This window comes from Necator americanus, chromosome I (genome assembly GCF_031761385.1).
Source record: "Necator americanus strain Aroian chromosome I, whole genome shotgun sequence".
In the NCBI taxonomy this organism is placed as follows: domain Eukaryota; kingdom Metazoa; phylum Nematoda; class Chromadorea; order Rhabditida; family Ancylostomatidae; genus Necator; species Necator americanus.
Window position 1 is genome coordinate 23,640,540 of NC_087371.1, and position 20,698 is coordinate 23,661,237.

A 20,698-nucleotide genomic window follows, 5' to 3' on the forward strand; every position below is an offset into this window, starting at 1 on the left:
TCTGAAAACCTAGCAACAAAAGCATTTTAGTTCATTGTCTTTCTGCTCACCTTTGGAAAACTAAGAAATCTGTGGTTAAAAACATGTTTAGGACAAGGGTGACATCAGATGTCCAGGAGCGGATCGATGCGATCAACCTAGCGCAACGCATCGCGAATTCTAACGATTACACTGGTAATGTAGCACGTAGGCCAGATCTTGGTGCGGAGTGATATGCCACAGTGGATGAGTCGAATAAGATCAATTTCTGCCTGCCCTTCATAACCGACGACTTGAGTAAAGCTATACAGGCTAGTCTGGTGGAATGCGGTCTCGGACCAAGTGAGAATTGTGGAATTACCTCCAACAAATCTCAAAAAGCAACTAGTTCAAAATAGAATGTACGATCGCTTCTGTCTTACTCCAGACTGTGTAATATGCCCATTCGGAAAGGAAGGAGACTGCATGGTTTCTGGTGTAGTCTTTCTAATTTCGTGCAAAACATGTGGGCAAAACAGACGAATTGATGCGACCCCTTTGTGTTCGCATCAAAGAACATCTAAGGGGATGAAACAATCGAATGCAGCAACTCCCTTCGGAGTTCACCGCAGACAATATCATGAAAACATTTCTTTCTGCATAGCTGTCCTATCGTACGAACCCGAAATTATAGCTCACAGAACTTTAGAATTTTTTTTTGGATAAATGGGTCCAAAAATAAGATGAGATAAGGTCCAAAAATGAATAGGAAGGAAGTGTGCTTAGCCGTGACCAACGAGCTGGTTCTGTATCAAGACCTTTGCGGGTTTCGTAGAGCAGTCGACCCTCATATGGAATTTTATGGCGTGTACCATAATTTCAAAATTTTCTATTTTCAGTACTCATCAGCATCGAGTACCTTTTTTTCAAGTTGACGAGTGAGATGAGTGGGTGGGTGTAGTAGAGTTGTAAGAGAGATCCTACTGCATCGTACTCCATCTCCGCGGTCCATCGTTCAATAACGATGAAAATTCAAAAAGTTTTTCTCAATATGGAGGACAATGAACTGCTACAAAACTTGTCTACGAGCATAGCAACTGTAGACAATGAAACTGCTCAACTGACTCAAAATTGAATTCGACCGCATATCCACAGTTTCTGATGAACGCGAACAACTATATCTTTTTGCTGCTACTAAAAGTTATTCGCAGAATGAACATGCGACCTTTGGGAAATTGAAATGTGTGCAAATAGCTTTCGTCTGTGACAATCAAACATTAATATATGTGAATAAAAAGAAACGAAGAAGTAAAAACAACCATGAATAAGCAGGAACTGGTAGTGATAACTTGCTGTTGAGTACGGTACAATAGGATTTTTAGTGCGGCATGGTTTGAAACTGTACCAAACAGGTTAATGAATTTCGGGCTTTTTAACCTGACTAGTGAGGTGAGTGGGTGGGTTCAGTGGAGTGGTGAGAGATTCCGCTACATAGTCACTGCATCCATCTCATCCCAGTTTTGATACTGACAAAGACCAGAAAGGTTTCCTTACTACGAAGAACTATGAATTGCTACAAAACATGTCTCGGAGAACAATAGGCCACACACAACTTAAATCGACTCTGTATTGAAGTTGAACACGTAAGCGTATCGCACAGATATTGATGAACCGGACAACTCTTTCTTTTTATTACCGCAAAAAAGCCATTTGTAGAAGAAACAAAGAACTTCTGGGAAATTGACAAGTGTGCAAATAAATTTCATCTCTGAGAGTCAAAGATTAATATATGTGAATACAACGAAACGAAGAAGTAAAAACAACCATGACAGAACATAAAATGGTTGTGATGATTATCTGTGGTGTATGGTACAATGGCACTTTTGGTGTGAGATTAATTGAAGTGTCTGCTGTTGGTTCGTGGCTGATAAGCGCTGAGGTCCCGAAAGAATTGCGACTGATCGTTAGTTCGTAACCACTCAATTCAATCAAGCCGCCAAGCAAACTTTTGTATCGAGGAATTGTTACTAGACTCTTCATTGCGAATACTGATGAAGAGTACTGACCTGATACATCGGCTAGTCCCAGTAATTCTTTTATAGGCTAGACAACCGTTCATAAACCTCGAAACGATTCTGAACTGATGTGAGCGTGCTGGCGCATACGAAACACATACAACGCACACATGATTAACGCTAGGCCCTTTGTCTTCAATATTTGTTGGATGGGACAACAGACATCTATGACGCCGTAGTTTAATGACCTGATTTAAAAGTTCTGTGGTACAAGATGATAGTGTAATCCTGATTAATTAAAATAGAAGTGACATTCTAGGGTTTCTCTGACTCAATAACTTTGTCGAACTTCATGCGCTGCCCTTAAAGGCGTAAAAAACGGCCCGGAATATACAACTTCGAGCGTTCCGGCGTGCTATTTACCACAACGAGTTCGGTTGGAGCGCGCCAGCCCTGAGTACGCGCCGCATTTTCCGTCTTTACGGCAATTAGGAAGAAATAGATGGAATCACCCTCCTCTCCATAAATCCTCACCTCTGGATTTTCACATTTTTTTCACTTTCCGAGATAGCTATAACTTGCTTTATTTTAAGGAAGAACACGAGAACAGTGAGAAAAAAGACGAAAAAAAAAAGAATCTGAATAATTGCACGGAGCCACCAACGAATTTTCTCCGATGACGAAATTAAAACCATGTCGTAGTCTGATGCAGCTGTGTTTGTTATAGCGACACAAATTGATCATGAGAAAGATATGATTACTTTCTGCTACTATAAAAGGATGAACAAAGAATCCATAGGCACATAGCAATCATTGCAGAAATGAAATTTCTGCTATTTCTTTTGCTTGGTCTTTTCGCCGGTAAGATAAGTTTCAAATCACTTATTCATCCCCCATATTTCTTAATTTGAATTGTTGAAGGAGCGTCCGGGCAAGGATATGACCGTTCGAGGGATATATGCAATATGAAGGAAGATAGTGGACCATGTAATGCTCTCCAAAAAAGGTATGGTGAATAATGTGCAGTTTTCTTCTGAGTGAAGAAAGAAAGAGCACTAACATTCTATATCTGGTGATCTTTATGAGCAACTACCTGTGAACGCAAAAATTTTAGTTACCACGGGAGAAAAATGGAAACGATAATAAGTTTCAAATTGTTCTCCATTAAAACTGTCACTACATGTTTCAGATGGAGATGGGACTTCGAGGAAGGGCAGTGCGTAGAATTCAAATACGGCGGTTGCGAAGGTAACGACAATAACTTTGAATCACAAGAAGCGTGCTTGAAGGAATGTGGAGGAAGAAATGGAAATGGAAAAAAGAGAGTAAAAAAAGTAAGGAAAATTAGAAAGCCTAAAAGAAAAGAGAAAAAAGAGTAGAACACATTGCGTAAGTTAAGGAACGGAGAACAATAAAAATTGTTACTTTTCAATACTTGCTTCTGTTCTTTCATACACACGACTGCCGACTGTAATGTAAATGAATAACTCCACATGAGCGAAGAAAAACTACAACTACAGTTACAACTGTTTGAGAAAATGGCAGATTACCACCTTCTAGTGTTCCCCTCTATTTTTTCCTATTTTTTCCAAATCAAAAAATTTGCAGTATCTGAAGAAAGTGGTTCCCATGGCTTCAAGACCTCCTTATCAGAACAGGTCTTGGGATTTTCTTATTCTTTGGACCCATTCTTGTACTTATTTCACAACTACTTCAGTTTAACGGCGATCCCGCGGCCGACTTATAATCCAAGAATTTATAATCAGAAGGTATAAAAAACTTTGTCGTTGCTAATATCTGGTGTCTCGTTTTGTTTTCTTGTCTCAATAGCGATCATAAAAAGAATAATATAACACATAAAAATAGTAATAGTTGTAACAATAGCATTGGGAACAACTTGCTGGCATGAACTCGAAAGAAAAAACTTTTCGGAAAAATCTCTCTGCGATCTGTATTCGGGTCAAAGCGACTTAAAACACGGTGAGATCCTCCCTAGCTTCAATCACCGTTGCGCTCCAAGTGAAGCTAGCAGTGGTCCGATCCTCACCGCTCACTTCACCACGCCGTTTTGAGCTCATATCCTTACGCAACTGCACCAAAGTTCCAATCGTTTTGACTCCACTATACAAGCGGTCGATTTCCCGATATACAAAGTCTGCAGGTGTGGATAGGGCATATGGATACGTCCGATAAGCCTTGGCGGGAAGTCAGGTGTCTACTTTTGAATGCCTTCTCCAGATTCCTGTTTTCTTCTCACCAGCGTGGAAAGGTTTCGAATAGTTGAAGTTGCGAATATTTCTCTCCAAATCATTGCTTTACCATTCTTCTTAGACACTTTGTTCCAATTTGTACTATCAATTACACCGATTTTCAGTTTCAATGAGCAAATCTGAGAGCTTTCGTCATATTTCTGTAGACACTCTCCCATCACTCCCTATAAGACATACTTCAACCGTATTGTTCGCTTCTGTTTTCACTCCTTTAAAATTCAAATTAAGAGATCTGTGACATGAATAAATGATTTAAAATTTGTCTTCCCGGTGATAAGACAGAGAAAACAGAATGGCGCGAATTTTATGGCAGTAATGATTGTTACGTGCCTATAGATCTTCCGTTGAAGCTTTTCAAGTAGCAGCTTTTTCTAGTATCCACATCTTTCTCACAATCAGTTTGTGTCGCTATAACAAACAGAGCTGTATCAGACTAGCAGATCGTTCTAGTTTCGCAATCAGAGGAAAGTCGTTGGTGGTTCCGTGCAATTGTTCAAAGTCCTCGTTTTTTGTCGCCTTTTTTTGGTATCTTCGTGCTTTCTGTGAAAATAAAGCAGATAATAACGGAAAATGATTTAGAAATGAGTATGTTACTAGCCTTGAGGACATCAAGCAGTGAAGTTGGTGAAATAATGCTGTGAGAAACTTGTTCAGTGCTGTGAGAAACTTGTTCGAGAAACGCACTGGAATGCGGTTGGCTTCTTTGAAGGCCCATATCTATTTGCGGAATCACGTATGAAAGACTAAGCGGTACCAAAAAAAAACATCTCGATACACTATACTCCTTCAGCACATCTTAAGAAAATGCCAAATTTCATTATAGGGAACAAGGATGCGACAGCAGTAGCTCCTGCATCGAGTAGCCAGAAAAACATGGTCGTTGAACTTCGTCCACAAAGCAGCAATATCAACACAACTTTTCAAAAAACTCTAGCTCTCCTCTAGGAAATGTGGGCTCACAGAAAAGATTCCTTTCGGCCTACCTGACCTCTCTGTCAGTATGAGCAGAGCGATACAGGGTTGTTTACGTGGAGAGGGTCTACAGAATACTTTTCACCCCTCTTCGAGTACACTATAGAATATGTCGTGAGAACTCCAGAACTGAGACAAAAATTACGATACTGCCCTTCGAGTTCGACATCATAGCACGCATTATACCATCAAGAATACTAAATCCATTTTGGATAACTACCAAACGTCTAAAAATGAACAGAAAGGATGAGTGTATTGCGATCAGAAACGACGTATCCCCATATCAAGACACTACTGGGCTAGCCGCTAGATCCTTTATAAAGTTGTTTTCGACTCATATTTTTGTTGAAAGGTGTTTTGTCACGTAACAAGTTCTAGCAGATAAGATAAGCACGAGCCGATGTGTTGTTTTTTTTATGCTATCGTTCTAATACTATGTGCAGGACTAGGCGCTTGAGAGAACAAGTCACTGATGGCTTTGATTCTAAGCCGTTTCAGTGCACGACACAAAATTCGAAAATAGATTTAGCAGCCTTACCACCTTGATCAATTCCAAAAAAATATTTAAAATGCTCCATTCGGTCACCTTGACATTTTGAAGACTTGAAAGAACTAGTAATAATAAAAAAAAACATATATAAATAAACAATATAAAAAGCACACAATCCTGTATGTAGGGTGGGAAATTCTCTAACAGAGGGTGTATAACATTTTGTTTATATGTTCATTTTTCACTTTGATGGAAAAAACGCTTGCGATCCATGCCTAATTCCAATATGATAGTTCGCCTCAAAGCTAAATAAATAGCGGAGCATCCGCAGCTGAGAAAGTGTGTAGAACCTCATTTTCGCATCCTTTACATATCGGTGTACTGACAGACCTTCAATGTCCATTTTTAGAATTTCTATTTCAGTGATATTTTGAAGTTTCATAAGGTCATCCATTGTGTAAATGTCGTTTTCTTCGTTAGTTTTGTTGCTTATCCTGGCTTTTTTCGATACACCTCGGAACTTTTTAAGTGTGTCTTTTGTTGTTTGCCTCTGCTCATCCTGAAATGCAATTAGGTCGCGAAGTTGCAAAGCATTGTCTGGACTGCCCTTTAAAAACACTCACCATATCAAATGCGAAAATATAACAGCACCTATTACTTATCTCTTGCAGTTGCACTTCAAACGAAACCTCGTTGTTGAGCCCAAGCGAAAAAACAGTGCTCCCACGAGGAATCCTGCCGAAATGTTTACTTTTTAAGGTTAATACCGCTGATTTCCCAGCCTTTACATATACACGCATACAGAGCAGTAAACATGTTATGCAATACATTACCATTCTGCATGTCCGGCTAAATCCGAACACCAGGCTTCCTGCAGTGCTTCCTTCACTGGAGTGTGAGTTATCTCTTAGTTTTTTTTTCCATAGTTAGCAGAGAATGATGTGTTAGCATGAAATAACGTAAACCTTATCATGGTGCTGATAAGGATAAGGTTCCACCTCGACGCCACTACTTAGGCGCTCATTTGCATGTGTTGTTCCAATTTTTGAAGGATCTGAGAAACCTGATGAACTAAACATGCGGGAAATGGGAATGGGGTGAGAGAGGTAATTGTAATTGTAAACTTGTATAAAATTGGATTAGGATTTTTTCACCAGCGCTTTATTCATTTATTAGAAATTTTACCACGTTTACTAATTCAACCACTATATGAGGGATTTCGCGGTTTTCTTTCTAAATGTATCAGCTCTACATTAGGGAATTATTGGAACTTGATTCCACATCTATATTCTTTCGATACCACCACAATTTGAAAACATTATTCGAAGTATGAGTTTTTTTCCCCCATCATTCTGCACTAAATGTTCTTTTGCGAACATTTAGTGCAGAATGATGAACTATCGTGAACATCATTATCGTACCGATAAAGACAATGTTCTACGTCAGACCATGTGAACTGCTAAATACTGTTCAGCTGTGCACGCTTGTTTCAGTTTTCCGAAGAAACGATGTTACCAACCTGAGACATACGCGTAGGAAATGAATACGGAAATAGATAGGAATATATAAGGTGAAACAAAACAAAAAAAAGGTTGTTGGTAGTGTGGAAAGGATGAGTGGACAAAAAGCAATCGAAACAAACGAACGAAAAGCTGGTGTTCGAACTGCAGCAGTTGTTCGTTGATTCATGTCATCAAGCAAGCGAACGAACTTTCCTGGTACTCCATCGGCGCGAAGCGCGTTGAGAAGACGGCCTCAGTGAGCAGAGTCGAACGCGGCTTCAAAGTCCAGAAACGCTAGTTGCATTGGCTTCGAATACCGCTGCCAGATTTCGATCGCTCTCCTGACGATGAACACCTGGTCAATCGTAGATCGGCCAGGACGAAAGCCAGCTTGCTCGTCGCGCGTTGTTTCTTCGCGATGTTTAATGAGTCAATCCAGGATAATGCGCTTCAATACCTTGCATATAACAGCAAAGAGATTCCTCGATAATTCCTGGGGTCCGTGACGGATAACTTCTTGTGGAGGGGAATTATGATAGCGTGTCTCCACGAATCAGGTATCCTTTCTTCTATCCATATTGAACGGATGAACTTTGTCATCTCACGAATCCAAGACGGAGGAAGATATTTTAGCATTTCTGCGCTAATCCCGTCGTCTCCACCAGATTTTCCATTCTTCATTTTTTGAATACAGACGAGCACCTCCGACTCGGTCGGTGGCTCCTCGTTAACCGCACATTTCGGTCTATGAACGTGTTCGAGTTCAGGAGCTGAAGGAGCTAGACGGTTCAGCAAGGTCTTGAAGTGTTCCTTCCAAATTGGAAGGGTTGCTTCACCGACAGCTACCCCATTGGCAGTGTTGAGGACAGGGGGGACATCTTTCCATTTTGCGGCTATACTGTTTTAGTAGAGCATAGGCTTTCCGCGGGTTCCTGTCCTCCCACGCCTTCTCAAACTCCATCGCTCTTGACGTCCACTCGTTATCGCGTTGCTGTTGACGACGCAACTTCTTTCTAAGACGCTTTTCCTGGTTGAAGTCACCAGTGCTACGCGCAAAACATACGGAATTGTACCTGGATTTTGTTTCCGCAGATGCAAACTTCTTCTGCGGCAATAGAACCGGGAGCGTTTCCCTTGCAGCGTCCTGGATGCACTTTGTGAAGGAATCCGCATCGCTGAGCTTCTTCCTGGTCCGTTCGTTCCTGGTTCGTTCTGCATTCATCGCCTTTCAAACCTGCCATGTCGATTTTCGGTTGAAGAGGAGCTTCTCGGTTTCTCTTGTGGAACCGTATCTTGAAGCTTAGAAAAACTGGACGGTGGTCAGAGTCGAACGTGACGTCCCAAACAGCTCTAGATTTTGGGATATCTGACTGAGGAATGTTCCTCGCCAGAACGTAGTCGAGCTGAAGCTTAAGAGTCCCCATCTTCCGCTTGCGCTGCTCTTCAAAGGGGTTGACCCCTGCCACGTGAGCTCATGGCGTCGACGATTCCTCTTAAACGTGGAAGCGATGATGAGGCCCGTCTGTTCGCACAAGTCACACACAAGTCGACCAGACGGTCACCGTTGTCGAACGTGCGTTCCGCTGGATAATACCATTTTCCTAGCACATCGGATTGCTGTTCGAGTCCCATCTTCGCGTTTGCGTCGATTCCGGCAATGACTATCTGCTGGGTTGGTATTTTAGATTATTATTGGATTATTATTTATTTTATCAACACATTGAGTTCATCATAGAAGGCGTCCTTACTGTTGTCCTCAGCAGTTTCCGTAGTTGCGTGAGCACTTACGATCCAGAGGTTACGTCCTCTGCGATCCTGCAGTCGTAGAAAGTTGCATCTAGACGATGTTGAGCAAAATTCCTCCACCATGTTGTTGTAGTCGTTCCTCACAACTATCGTGCAGCCACCTACTTTGTAATTTTCTATGCTGATCTCTCCTGCGTGTTTCCTGCAGTGCAGCAAAAGGCACACAGATATACCGAAGAAATCTGGATAGAGCGGCTTGTTGGAGTTCACTCGATAGTGTTCGGCAGTTCAGCGTGACGAAACAAATGGTTGTTGCCAAAGATTCCATGCTCCCTTCAGGCAGTTGACCTTTCAGCTTTCAGGCTTTGGTGGTGTGCTGGACGACAGCACCTTTTTGCAATGTATGGGAAGCTTTCGCCATATAACAGTGCAGGTTATATAGCTCGTACGTTCCCAATGCTTACACTCGAACGCCTGTTTGCGTTTAGTCAAAGCAGGGCCACCACGTGCAGGTAGCAATCAGACTCGTATACGCGGCTCCAGTATTGGCTAAGGCGACATAAACGGAAAAGAGCATTTCGTGAGCGAGCGTCAGAACTTAGCCATTCATGAAACAAAAATAGCAGCCTTCAAGAACAAAGGAAAAGCAACTAGAGCATCGAGAAAGAGGATAGATAGAGTCATTTACGACTTTTAATCCGACATTTTCGAAAGCAACCTACGCTTGCCTATTCATCATCTGGTGGAAACTAGACATATCATCTCGGAGGTGTTTCCTCCCGAACCCCGACATGTTACCATGTCGGTGTAGAATCGTAAGTTCATTAAGTCCCAACAGGATCAAATTTGAACTATTGGAGAATTTCGTGGGATAATTTCATTATGCTTTTATTATTTCGCTGAACAGAACGTGGGAATGTGTACTTGAAGAAGAACACTTGCAGCATAATGCAGAGGCACCTCTGTTTTCCCCTCAATTATTTACCAGTGTGTTACATGTTTTTGCGTTATGTTAGTATTATTTTCATAAGAGGAAGGCAAATAGTATACCGGAACGGGTCGCAGATCCATTTACCGCCGTCGTCAACGTTCCCGACACGAACCATCACCGGACAGTGTACCTGAACAGTTTCGGTCAACATCAACATTTTAGATGCACTGGTTACTTTTTTACATGTTTCTTCATTTCGTGAATGGTAGCAAAGTGTTGAGTAAAAAAGCTGCACTTCAAGTAAGCGTGCCAGACCGTGCGTGGTCAACTCTAAGCCTTATCTAAGACAATGCTTACTACGTTTGATTGAACAGTTGAAATTGTAGTTGTTGGATAAAATTCCCACTTTACTGATCTACATCTGCAAAAAAAACTGGCTATTGAAAGTGCGAAGATGACAAGACGAAAAATCCAGCAGAACGTAAAGTTAAGTAAAAGTAAAAAGTAAGTAAAAAAAGTAAGTAAAAAAAGTAAGTAAAAAAAAGTAAAAGTGTTTTCATAGTTCCCTTCGAGTGGGGCAAAGTCGTACCTAAAGAGGAGGATACATGATGTGTTCGATTTGCAGCGTGACAACAAGCGGAGGTTGGCATTCGATGTGGCGTGGACCCACAAAGCATCATGAGAAACTCTATTTTAGCATAACGAAAAGCGTCCTTACCCTTTACGCGCTACTAAGTGATACAGTCAAACTATGAAAACGGCTTAGTGTTCAGATCGAACAAAACTTGAAGCTGAAAAAAAAGGAAAAACTGCAAAAAGTAGTGCTGGGTCCGCCCTTATTCTTCCACGTTCGAGTTTTTGTTAAAGAGCAATGGAGTAAGAGTAGATCAAAAACTCACTTCTGGGATCAAAATTTTGTAAAGAAGCTCGTGTTTCTTAGTTTCATTACTTCTGACAACACGATGAAGCGAAGATCGGCGTTCTTCCACCTCAAAATTCAGAGTTGTACTCTTTCTTATCTCAATAAAGCAAGTTGGAAAAGATGCAATCGTCTATGAAAGAAACAAACTTGTTCTCTATACAGCAGCATCATTTTAACAAATGAAGAATTATAGTGTGTAGCAGTTTGTGAAGGACCGACAATTATTCTAGTACTGATGTCTGAATGAAGGTTAGATTTAGTTTATTAAGCATCCACATGCTACTACAAGGTGGTTCCGATCTAGAGTTGCTGATTTTGATTCTATGAAGTTCAATATGGTTGACTATAAAGCATACATCATATTTCGTGGATTATATCGAGATGAAAAACCAACCAGATTCTATTCGCCACAGGAGAATGTACATCAAGGCTATGCTAATAGCGCATGTCACTCCATTCAGCAACACGAACTTCAAAAGTGTGCCCATCTACAGATCCTAAAGTCATTTCTGTAATTTTTTGTGAAGGAAATACTTCTATCCCATCACAAAATCGACCATTGGTTAGTAATTGATCATAAACGTAATTGACTATGCACATAGACACCGGAATGTAAATTAATATGACTGTGGAGAAGTGTTAATTGTGACTTTTACTCCCGCAGAACCTCTACAGAAGTAGACATCCGCGTTTGGCAGAATATCAGCGGCCTTTTTCTACAGCAGCCGAACCAGACGCACATAGAATGCGTTGCTTAAAGGCAGCGAAATTGACGATGTTGAGATCTCTTAATTAACAGATAAAAATGGGAGTTTTGATTACGAGTATGAAGTAGGACCATTCTCATTCTCTCCCACATTAACGTGTAAAAAGGAGTTGGAAACATTCCTCGAGTTCGAATTTTCCTGAAACGCACTTCATAACGCCCCATTCCTGCACACGCGCCGGCTCCCTCTATATCCCAATCATTCGTTCACCTTGAATAGATTGCTGAAAAAAGCTCAATCTTTGCTCGTTCGCCCGCAATTTGTCCATGAGGTGGCGCGCTATCAGATCCTGCACAGGAAAATTTGAACTCAAGGAAATCTCGAGCGCCATATGCCGTTTTTCAGGATGATTAGCGGAGTTGAGCCTCACGCTCATGCTCGTTATCCACACAAATAACCCTATTTTTTCTTGAGAGTTCCAATTATCGTCAACTCCGTAGTGTGCTCCTCTCAAAGCAGAGAAGTACAGTCGGGTCAAGACGACATGAAGGTTGGGCGCTCGGAGCGGCCCGATGGAGCTGGCGGTTGGGATCGGAGTGTGACCACAGCGAACTACAGCATAAGTGATGGCAGCATGGGCCCCTCCCAATCCCAACCGCTACGCCCCATTGCACCGCTTCGAGCGCAGCCCTATAAGGCGTTTGAAGAGAAGGTGACTTTATTGAGAGTCTGAAGCCAACAAAGCACCGAAAAGAAGTGTGCGAATGTAAAAATATCTTTAAAAGAATGCGTTTTGAGTTATTTTAACTTCCATATTTGTAGTTATTTTATTGCTGTGGAATTCGTTTCTTTTTTTCTAAGAATTAGCTCCCACCTTAACTCCGCTGATCACAGAATGGAAGAAATGGATATTAGTAGAGATGTACCTTTATGACTGGAATCATCTTTTTCCTTCCATCAAAAGCTGAAATTTGTACAGGAATCGAAACTGGGAAAATAGGTTAGAAAAATACATTGACGCTGTGACAGCGCCATTGAAGGCACCATTTCACGAATCTGGGGTGATACGGATATGATATGCCTATACGGGACCGTAGATTGTGGGGAAGGGTGTGATTCCGTCCATTTCTCCTTGTGTGGAAACGGACAACCCCGGAACGCTGTTTCTTACGACGTCCTCAATTGCAGCGAGCCACGCTTGCGCCGCCCCGCATGCGATTCGTCTGTGGGTTTTCGACAAATCGCAGGAAGTGCGGGGTTGAGCGGGGGGCAAACTTTGCGCATTGCAGCAGAAACCGTAATAAGAAACAGCATTCCAGGGTTGTTCGTTTCAGCTAATACAGAAACGGACGGAATCATCCTCCTTCCCACAAACTACGATCCTGTAGGTATAACCCACCTGAAACTCGTACCGCGCCAGATTCGTGGGATGATGCCTTTAGATCGGTTATCTTTTCAACCCCACTAGACTGGCGGAGACATTTCGCCAATGTTTCAGTTTCGCATACCTCTTTTGAAAACGTATAGGTGGAAGAAGAGATAAATGTAGTAGTGGCTTTAAGAAGGGATTTATTGAGGTGTTACTTTTGTGAAAGTGGGCTTGAAGGCAGGACACCAAGAGATTTTCGATGTTGGTTTTTCTACGTTGGTAGACACCGGCAGGGTATAGTTCTTACGTCCGAGAAGAACTAGATGCTCAGTCCTTCCGTAATAGCCTGTGTGTTTTCATCTCGCTAACTACGTAACTTATTATGCGATTGAACCAGTGCTGCGATCCAACTATATAGTAACGGGGTTATTCTGTCAAATGTATTTGTGTGGGTAGCGAAATTCCAGAAAGCAGAGAGACGGACCCGCCTTCTGGCGTTATATAGGTGTACTGGTGCCGCAAAGTGACAAAATAGGTGTTGGAGGGGTACCGTATCGTCAAGTTAGTGCGTCGACGTCTCAAAACGCTGAGATTGATTTCACAGCACGGGATTTGTGATGACGCAAAAAATTGGAATCAACGGCTCTTGTACATGAGAACCTCGCAGTAATTCCAAACGGCTTTTTGTAAAGTAAATGAGACATTGTGAGCCGTTTTATGGCCGTGACGACTGCATGTACTCTAATGTACTCATCTGCGTGTCTACTTCCCTGTAGTTACAATCGCCATGTTTTTTCGATCCTTTCTTCAAAGACCGGATACATGCGTACAAAGAGCTGCTTAAATATTAGCTAGCCATTTATGTGAATTGACGTAGCACCTTTATCTTTACCAGAATGATGATTGTGTTCGTGTCATTTCACGTTTGCATTCTATGTTAATTGCTGAGTAGAGCGGCGAAAATTGTGTTCACTACTTTAAAATATGTTGTCAAATTGCTGCGATATCGAGGGAATATAAGCGTAAAATCAAGGTTGAAGGTTCTCTAAATGTAGAATATTCAAAGAACTGGAGCAAAATGACTACAAGAAAACATAGGAAAATTTTTAATGAGTGTGTTAGTTTCTAAAAAAAGGAGAAATAAGCCTCCTAGTAAAAGCAGTTTGAATTCTATGACAGAAATTTGCCGGAATTGTTTCTGCTTTAAATTTCTATTGGTAATTGATGGCGAGCTAAAAGAACACTACAAGAAGAATGATGTCCGGCGTTAGGCAGACATTCTGACCTAGAAATCAAATAAGCTGTAGAAACTATCCCACAGGCACAATCGTAGACGTGCTGCGGATTGCGCTCGTTCTCCCATCCGTTACAAATCGCTTCGATGGGTAGGCGAAAACGCGCGGTGTTATCTCACGCGCATTCTCTTGATTTGTAGGGAGATAGAGAGTGATCCGCTCCTACTCACAAACTACATTCGTACCACTATATCATCCAGAAATGGCATCATCGAATGTTTGGTGGAACCCGGAGTTTGAAAAAGTGAACGTTAAACTTCCACAACTTCTCACGCAGTTGTAACGGGTCGAGAAGTACATGAGCCGGATTGGTGAAGAGAAAACTGCGATCGTTATGACCTTGCGAGCACCACTGAATCTCTACACAACTACAGATAGTTGTAAAAAGTCACATCGTAGCAACCTGGCCGAAAATAACAAAGTTCGATCAGATAAGTAGCGGACGCTTTTTTTTAGAAGTCAAGATCTCTTATATTCTCGACAAATTACCTTCTTTTCAGATCTCAAAAAAAAGTGAAACTTGGATGGGCGAACTATTGCTAAATTCTGTTCAAAACTAGCGAAATATAGTGCGACACTTTCAATTCGAACTTAGAGCTTTCAGGAATATGTTCTGCATTTCCCATTTATTTGGCATTCAATATTTTACAATATGTTCTCAATCATATCAATCTATTTTTGAGGACACCTTTCTGGGTACTCTCTTTCAATTTTCTTCAGTTGTTTCTGGAATTTTTCTCACCATTGTAACTTTTCCTTGCGCATCGGTTAGGTCAAGGTCAAATGTCACTTATAAATGTATGTGCATGTAAATGGACACTGTCGAAATAAACGTTCCAATCTCGGATATACATAAGAAAGTTCCATTTAATTTCGAAAACATAAAGAAACGTTCACGAAGCGACTGAATGGAAACCACATCTGAGTGCGGATTCGAACCTTCGATCGATAGTGCAGATCGAGGAACCTACTACCGACTGGGCTACACCTGCGATCCATTTACTTTAGTAAAATAATCCCCAGACAACTCGAAGATGTTGTATTTCCCACTTCACTTGCTAAGCATTTAGGGACAAGCTTCATCTTGTTCATGACTTACTTCTTTTAATCTACAGGCTAATATTATCGTCTGGCCAGTTCCACGCAACTTCGCCCAGGCGTACCCTCCTTGAGCATGACTTTGCCTAAGCTTCTCCATAATTACACAATGAAAATTCGCATAGAATCCATTCGTCACTGTTCCATGGTCTGCGAGACGGGCATCCTGTGTGAATTGTTGTAAACACTGAGTGAGTGCTTCAGTTCAGCAATGTTCGGCTGTTAAGCATAAGGGAAAGGAGAGTTGTTACCAGAGACTTCACGCTACCTCTACCGCTCCAAATAGGCATTTTCTACCTATTTGGATTCGTTATCCCTGCACTTGGGTAGCTTCGGCCGTGTTTTGTCAGCAGCACCTTTTCGTGTTATCGAGTTAACTTCCGCTATATAATTGTGCAACTTACATAGCTCATACCTCTACAGAGCATACACTCGAATGCTTTATTGCATCTAGCACAAGCACGGCCCTACAACCAGGTAGCAGTCAAAGTCGCAAGCACCGCCCTAGTATCTCGCATATTTAATATAAATGTTAGCTAGACGGAATTTTCAGACAGAAAGTTAAGGTGATCCTCAAACTGTGAAAAAAAATGTGCCGGAAAGCAACTTTTATCTATGGAATGGGCCTGCAATTTCACAGGTATTAAAGCTGTTTTTGTGCAAGAATTATTGCAAAGAGGGAAAAACGAAGAGACGAGTTTGATTGCTACCTGCTCGTAGTGGCCCTGCTTTAATTAAACCCAATCAAGCATCCGAGTGTACGCATTGGGAGTTCACGAGCTACAGAACCTGCACAGTTATATGGCGCAAGTCTCCCATACATTGGAAAAAGGTGAAAAATAGTGTTGCGGGTGCGGGTGTGGTGTAGCGCTTAGAGGTTCCGCTTCCTGCGCGATCGATCGGAGGTTCGAATCCGCTACAGTGCTCACCAAGCCTTTCATCTCTCCGGGATCGATAAAATGGTAGCAGACTTGCCTGGTAGGATAAAAACACTGACTTGACACATCGGCTAGCCGTCGCAAGTCATTGTATAGGCCAGTTACACGTTCGTGATCCTCAAACAATTCCGAATTGAAGTGAACGCGGGAGCGCATCTCAAGCGGATTGATTAATGCCAGAAAGTTTATCTTTCATCCTTTACTGTGGTGATGCTGATGAAAAGAAGGTAAGAGGCTGTGTGATAGCTATGAATAACGACTACAAGGACTTTGTGGAAGAATTTAGCTCAACGTCGTAAAGGTACGCCTTTGTACGGCTGCGAAATCGCAGAGGATGCAAACTCAGGATCGTAAGTGCCAACGCACTAACGGAGACTGCTGAAGAGAACAACAAGGGCGCTTTCTATGATAAAGTCAACGCGTTGAGGTCTGCGATGCTCACCTAGCAGGTGACCATTCTCGGAATCGACGCGAAAGCGGAGATGGGACTGGAACAACAATCCGAGTGCTAGGTAAATGGTAACAGGCTAAAACACGATAAAACACGTGCAACATAAGTCGTATAACGGTCACCGCCTAATTGACTTATGTGAACGGACCGGTCTCATTTTCGCATCCACATTCAAGAGGAATCATTGTCGCCATCAGTTCACGTGGCAAGGGTCAACCCTTTTGACACCTGAAGAACAGCCCATGTGGAAGATGAGAAAAACTACAGCTAAGCGTTCTGATGAGGAAGATTCCTCATCCTGATGTTCGGAGATCTGGAGCTACATGGAATGTTGCTTTCAACTCTGACCACCGTCCAGGTCTTCTCAGCTTTAGAATACTGTCCAGAAAAGAAACTGAAGAGTTCCTTCTCAATCGAAGGTTGACATGGCAGACATGAAAGACGAAGGGTGCAGAAACAAATTTGGCCAGCGAATATCTGTTCATGCTAATCAGGAAGAAGCTCTGCGATACAAACTCCTTGACAAAATGTATCCAGGATGCGGCAAAAGAAACGCTCCCGTTTCTAGAGTTAGGGAAGAAGCTTTCTTTTGCATCTGCGAAGACAAGATCCAAATACAACTCTGTATTTCGCCCGCTGTACTAGTGAACCTGCACCTGCAGTTCAACCTGCAGAATTGTCTAAGAAAGAAGCTGGATTGTCAGCTGCAACAAGATCCGGAAACGAATCGATATCAAGAGCAAATGAGTTCAAAAATTCATGAGAGGACAAGAGCCCGAAGAAAGCCTCTTTACTAAGACAGCGAGGCGGCAATACAAAAAATATGCTGTCCATTCCTCATCACTACTAGTAAAGTCGTTGTCGGTGAGACAACCATACCAATTTGGGGGGATTCAATACTTTGCTGGACCGGCTAGCCCCATCAGCTCTCGAGGCCAAGCACGTCCAGCGACCGACATACGTGGTAAACAAGGAGTCGTCAACAGTGATATTCGCAGAAAGAAGCACGAAATTTCAACATGTTGTCGATCTTGTATGAAAGCTTGCTTCAGCCTATAGATTACGCCTGTCCTCTCACAAGTGCGACCAAACGTGGATTTCCTCGAGACCTTCAATCGGATTCAGGATAGACAGGCGACCGATCAGACTCGAAATGAGTTTTACTGACTGGACTGTATGCTGAAGAATAACGGTGGCTGCGAGAACGATATCCAGTGTAGATGCGCTAACTCCTGTTTTGCATTCAACTCCTTGAAGAAGTGTTTGTGGTCGACTTCCATAACTCGCAAAGTCGAGCCGCGAGTCTACCTATCCGATATTCTCCTTATCATGATGTACAAGTCGAGACTTGGCGGCTACCACCATCTACAGTGATTACGAAAATCGACTGTTTGGAAAGGATGCCGCTAAGAAGGCTGCTTGGCTACTTTTGGCCTAGAGCATGTAACAATGAAGATATTTGTGCGAAAGTCTATGTGGTGTAGCGCCGGATGCAACATGGAAAGCCCCATATATCTGACACCGCCGTTTAAAGTGGCTACAGAAAATCGCCTTCACTTCCTCGTAATCATATTACAAGCAGACCAGCAGACGGCCTTGTTCAACGTGCTCTGGGAATTCTCCCGGATCCAAGCCGAAAGAAGCCTCCTGGCCGAATCGGAAGTTCTGAGCTGAGGTGGTAAAGGAGCATCTGAGGACGCTTGACGTGGAAAGGCAGTTCAGGCAAAACTTAAGGTGGTTTATGTTATAGAATAGCGACGAAGGGATTAATTCTGTGCAAGCCCTTGCTGAAGGCAGAGCTATGCTCAAGCACGACATACTTCGGCGAAAATGGGGGCCTTCGTGTCGGGTACCAACTCGCCGATTAAGTCAAAGTAACTAAGTCATAGTTCAAATAAACACTTTAATAGGGTTCAGAAGTCAAAAATAGCACACCTCGAAACAGATGGTATCGCGCATATTTATCCCAGAGTAGATAGGGTCACGATGTAGTTCACTAGCATAGCCGGAATTACATTCACTTAACCCAATTGTTCTGGAAACAATATGGGAAACAATCTTATCGGTGAAGCTTTCCCATGAGACATCAAACAGGAGACGCATATGGGAAGCCGTACGCACCTTTCTGCCAGGGAGCACGAAAGACAACGTCAACAGCCCACTCACATGTAGATGAGGCGTGTAGGCCTGTGATCTCATAAGTGACCATTGGTTGTTTCGTAGAAACACCCGTTCGACAATGACTTTTCCCACACCGTTTTTCTGGACAATGACAACTGAGCGTGATCGACCTCATACTCGAGACCTAGTAACCCTATCTATTGTTACTTATTCATACAAGAAATCCCAACATCGATACCTTCGTGGTACACCGCCTTCAAAGAGTTACGGATTCCTAGGTAACCTAACATGTCATACTACGTACCCACCAACCTTCTCCATACGTTCCTTCAGTTGTACAAGCCGCCTATAAAAGGGTGAATAGATGTAAGAAAACTAATCAAAAAGAGCGCTGAGGATCTCAGGTGTGCTAATTAATCAGAGATAATCAACTCAAAAATAGTGATCTGAAACTAATTTAGAAGTATTTCTGGCAATTTTGTGATTAGCTCTTATGTTGTATAAAGCCTCCTAAAAAGGAATATTATGTAGTCTCCAATGAGTGTTTACTGTGCTCGACATTGTACAGCTGGTGAATAGCAGTATTTTAATGTTGATTTATCCTATTCTTTTATATCGTTTTTTTCTTTGACTCAAGTTTCTGTTCAAAACAAAATCTTGACAACAAAGACGAAATATCATCTACTTCTTTAAAAATAATTTTGGCTTGCTGTAATCTGATTGATTCGTGCTGTTCAGAAAAAGAGTAGTTAAGATGTCTTGAAACAAGAGATGTAACACCCTTTGACAAGACATGAACACCTCTAAAATCTGCAGCACATTGTGAAAGTTCCGATACTTATTGGTTGAGAAAATGAGCTGTAACCGAGTATGCATCTATTTCCTCCATCACTGAGAAGATAGAAACAACGGAAACAGATCCATGTGCGCTTTGTTTTTTTTTTTGAGCGGTGCTACGAAAGCATCACTAGGTAGATTGAGTTCCCACGACACGCAGTGACGCTTCACTGCAGGAAATAGATGTCGGATAAACATTTTCAATGCTAGGGTTCAAATGTGCTTTCACTGTGTGATGCGTTAATATGCAAACAAATGTTTAGTTGATCTCAGCAAACTATTTACGTTTTCCGCCAGAACTTGTTTGTCACACCTTTGCACACCTTACAGATTTTGCTGAAGAGGCTCTAAATATTCCTAATTTCTCCGTGAATAATGCCTGTAGGATATTGATTTTGAATTTTGAAAATTTAGGGTCCGCTTTTGATAACCTTGATCGGCTTGACTCCCCTTGTTCCTGTGATTCAGCAGGCGCGAGTCATTCTTAGTGATTCTTCTATCCATCCCTACTGCGAGCGAGAGTCGCCACTTCGCGAGTGACAAGGAAAGCACCAAGTTTTCCCTCGAAGGAAGAAGTCTTAATGCAGGCTTGGCTGTCTTCCTGTGATACGTTTAATATCGCGTGGTACCTAGTCGCTCACCTCTCTGGTCCAACGGTTGTCGTTGAAATGCATTACATTTTTGACCCACCTTATTTTACCTCTTTTTGCAAATGTGACTGCGTCTCTAATCTTCCATCGCTGAAGACACAACTTCGAATCCTCTTGTTCACTTGAGCAATGCAAGGCACTCCAAACAATGCTCTTTCGTTTGAGCGTTCGATAATGCTGTCCACATTTTCTTCCCGCTTGCAAAGTTCCGAGGCTTCTGAGACATAAATTACTCACGACACTGGTTGTTGCTAGTCTTCTTCACTACATTCTCGATACACTTATACGTTTCCTCCTGCCCAACTCGGGAGCCAGATCAATCTTCACGTTCATATTCCGTCCCAGATAAACATAGGCAGCGCTTTCAAAAATGTTTATTGAACATAGATGGGCATTCGAGGCATAATTACGCTCTTACGCTCATTT

The 20,698-nt window shown here is 42.1% G+C and overlaps 3 protein-coding genes across 6 annotated transcripts; 2 read left to right on the forward strand and 1 right to left on the reverse strand.

Moving 5' to 3' along the window:
- Positions 1–2,794: 2,794 nt before the first annotated feature.
- On the forward strand, positions 2,795–5,188 carry RB195_006640 (uncharacterized protein; the record flags this gene model as incomplete). 2 transcript variants are annotated; one of them, XM_064179835.1, is made up of 4 exons in its annotated part: positions 2,795–2,834; positions 2,895–2,979; positions 3,163–3,221; positions 5,067–5,188. In XM_064179835.1, the coding sequence occupies 4 exons, from the start codon at positions 2,795–2,797 to the stop codon at positions 5,186–5,188; spliced, it is 306 nt and encodes a 101-aa protein (XP_064036760.1). The 2 variants fall into 2 exon arrangements, with proteins under 2 accessions (XP_064036760.1, XP_064036761.1); XM_064179834.1 differs by lacking the exon at positions 5,067–5,188 and adding an exon at positions 4,898–4,990 and having other exon boundaries at positions 3,163–3,307.
- A 2,272-nt stretch (positions 5,189–7,460) lies between these two features.
- On the reverse strand, positions 7,461–8,839 carry RB195_006641 (uncharacterized protein; the record flags this gene model as incomplete). Of its 2 annotated transcripts, XM_064179837.1 has the most annotated exons (5): positions 7,461–7,618; positions 7,813–7,986; positions 8,054–8,234; positions 8,281–8,666; positions 8,770–8,839. In XM_064179837.1, 5 exons carry the CDS (start codon positions 8,837–8,839, stop codon positions 7,461–7,463), a joined length of 969 nt encoding a protein of 322 aa, XP_064036762.1. The 2 variants fall into 2 exon arrangements, with proteins under 2 accessions (XP_064036762.1, XP_064036763.1); XM_064179836.1 differs by lacking the exons at positions 7,461–7,618; positions 7,813–7,986; positions 8,770–8,839 and having other exon boundaries at positions 8,040–8,429.
- An 8,250-nt stretch (positions 8,840–17,089) lies between these two features.
- Positions 17,090–17,461, forward strand: RB195_006642 (uncharacterized protein; the record flags this gene model as incomplete). 2 transcript variants are annotated; one of them, XM_064179839.1, is made up of 1 exon in its annotated part: positions 17,090–17,461. In XM_064179839.1, the coding sequence occupies one exon, from the start codon at positions 17,090–17,092 to the stop codon at positions 17,459–17,461; it is 372 nt and encodes a 123-aa protein (XP_064036764.1). The 2 variants fall into 2 exon arrangements, with proteins under 2 accessions (XP_064036764.1, XP_064036765.1); XM_064179840.1 differs by having other exon boundaries at positions 17,099–17,461.
- Positions 17,462–20,698: the final 3,237 nt, after the last annotated feature.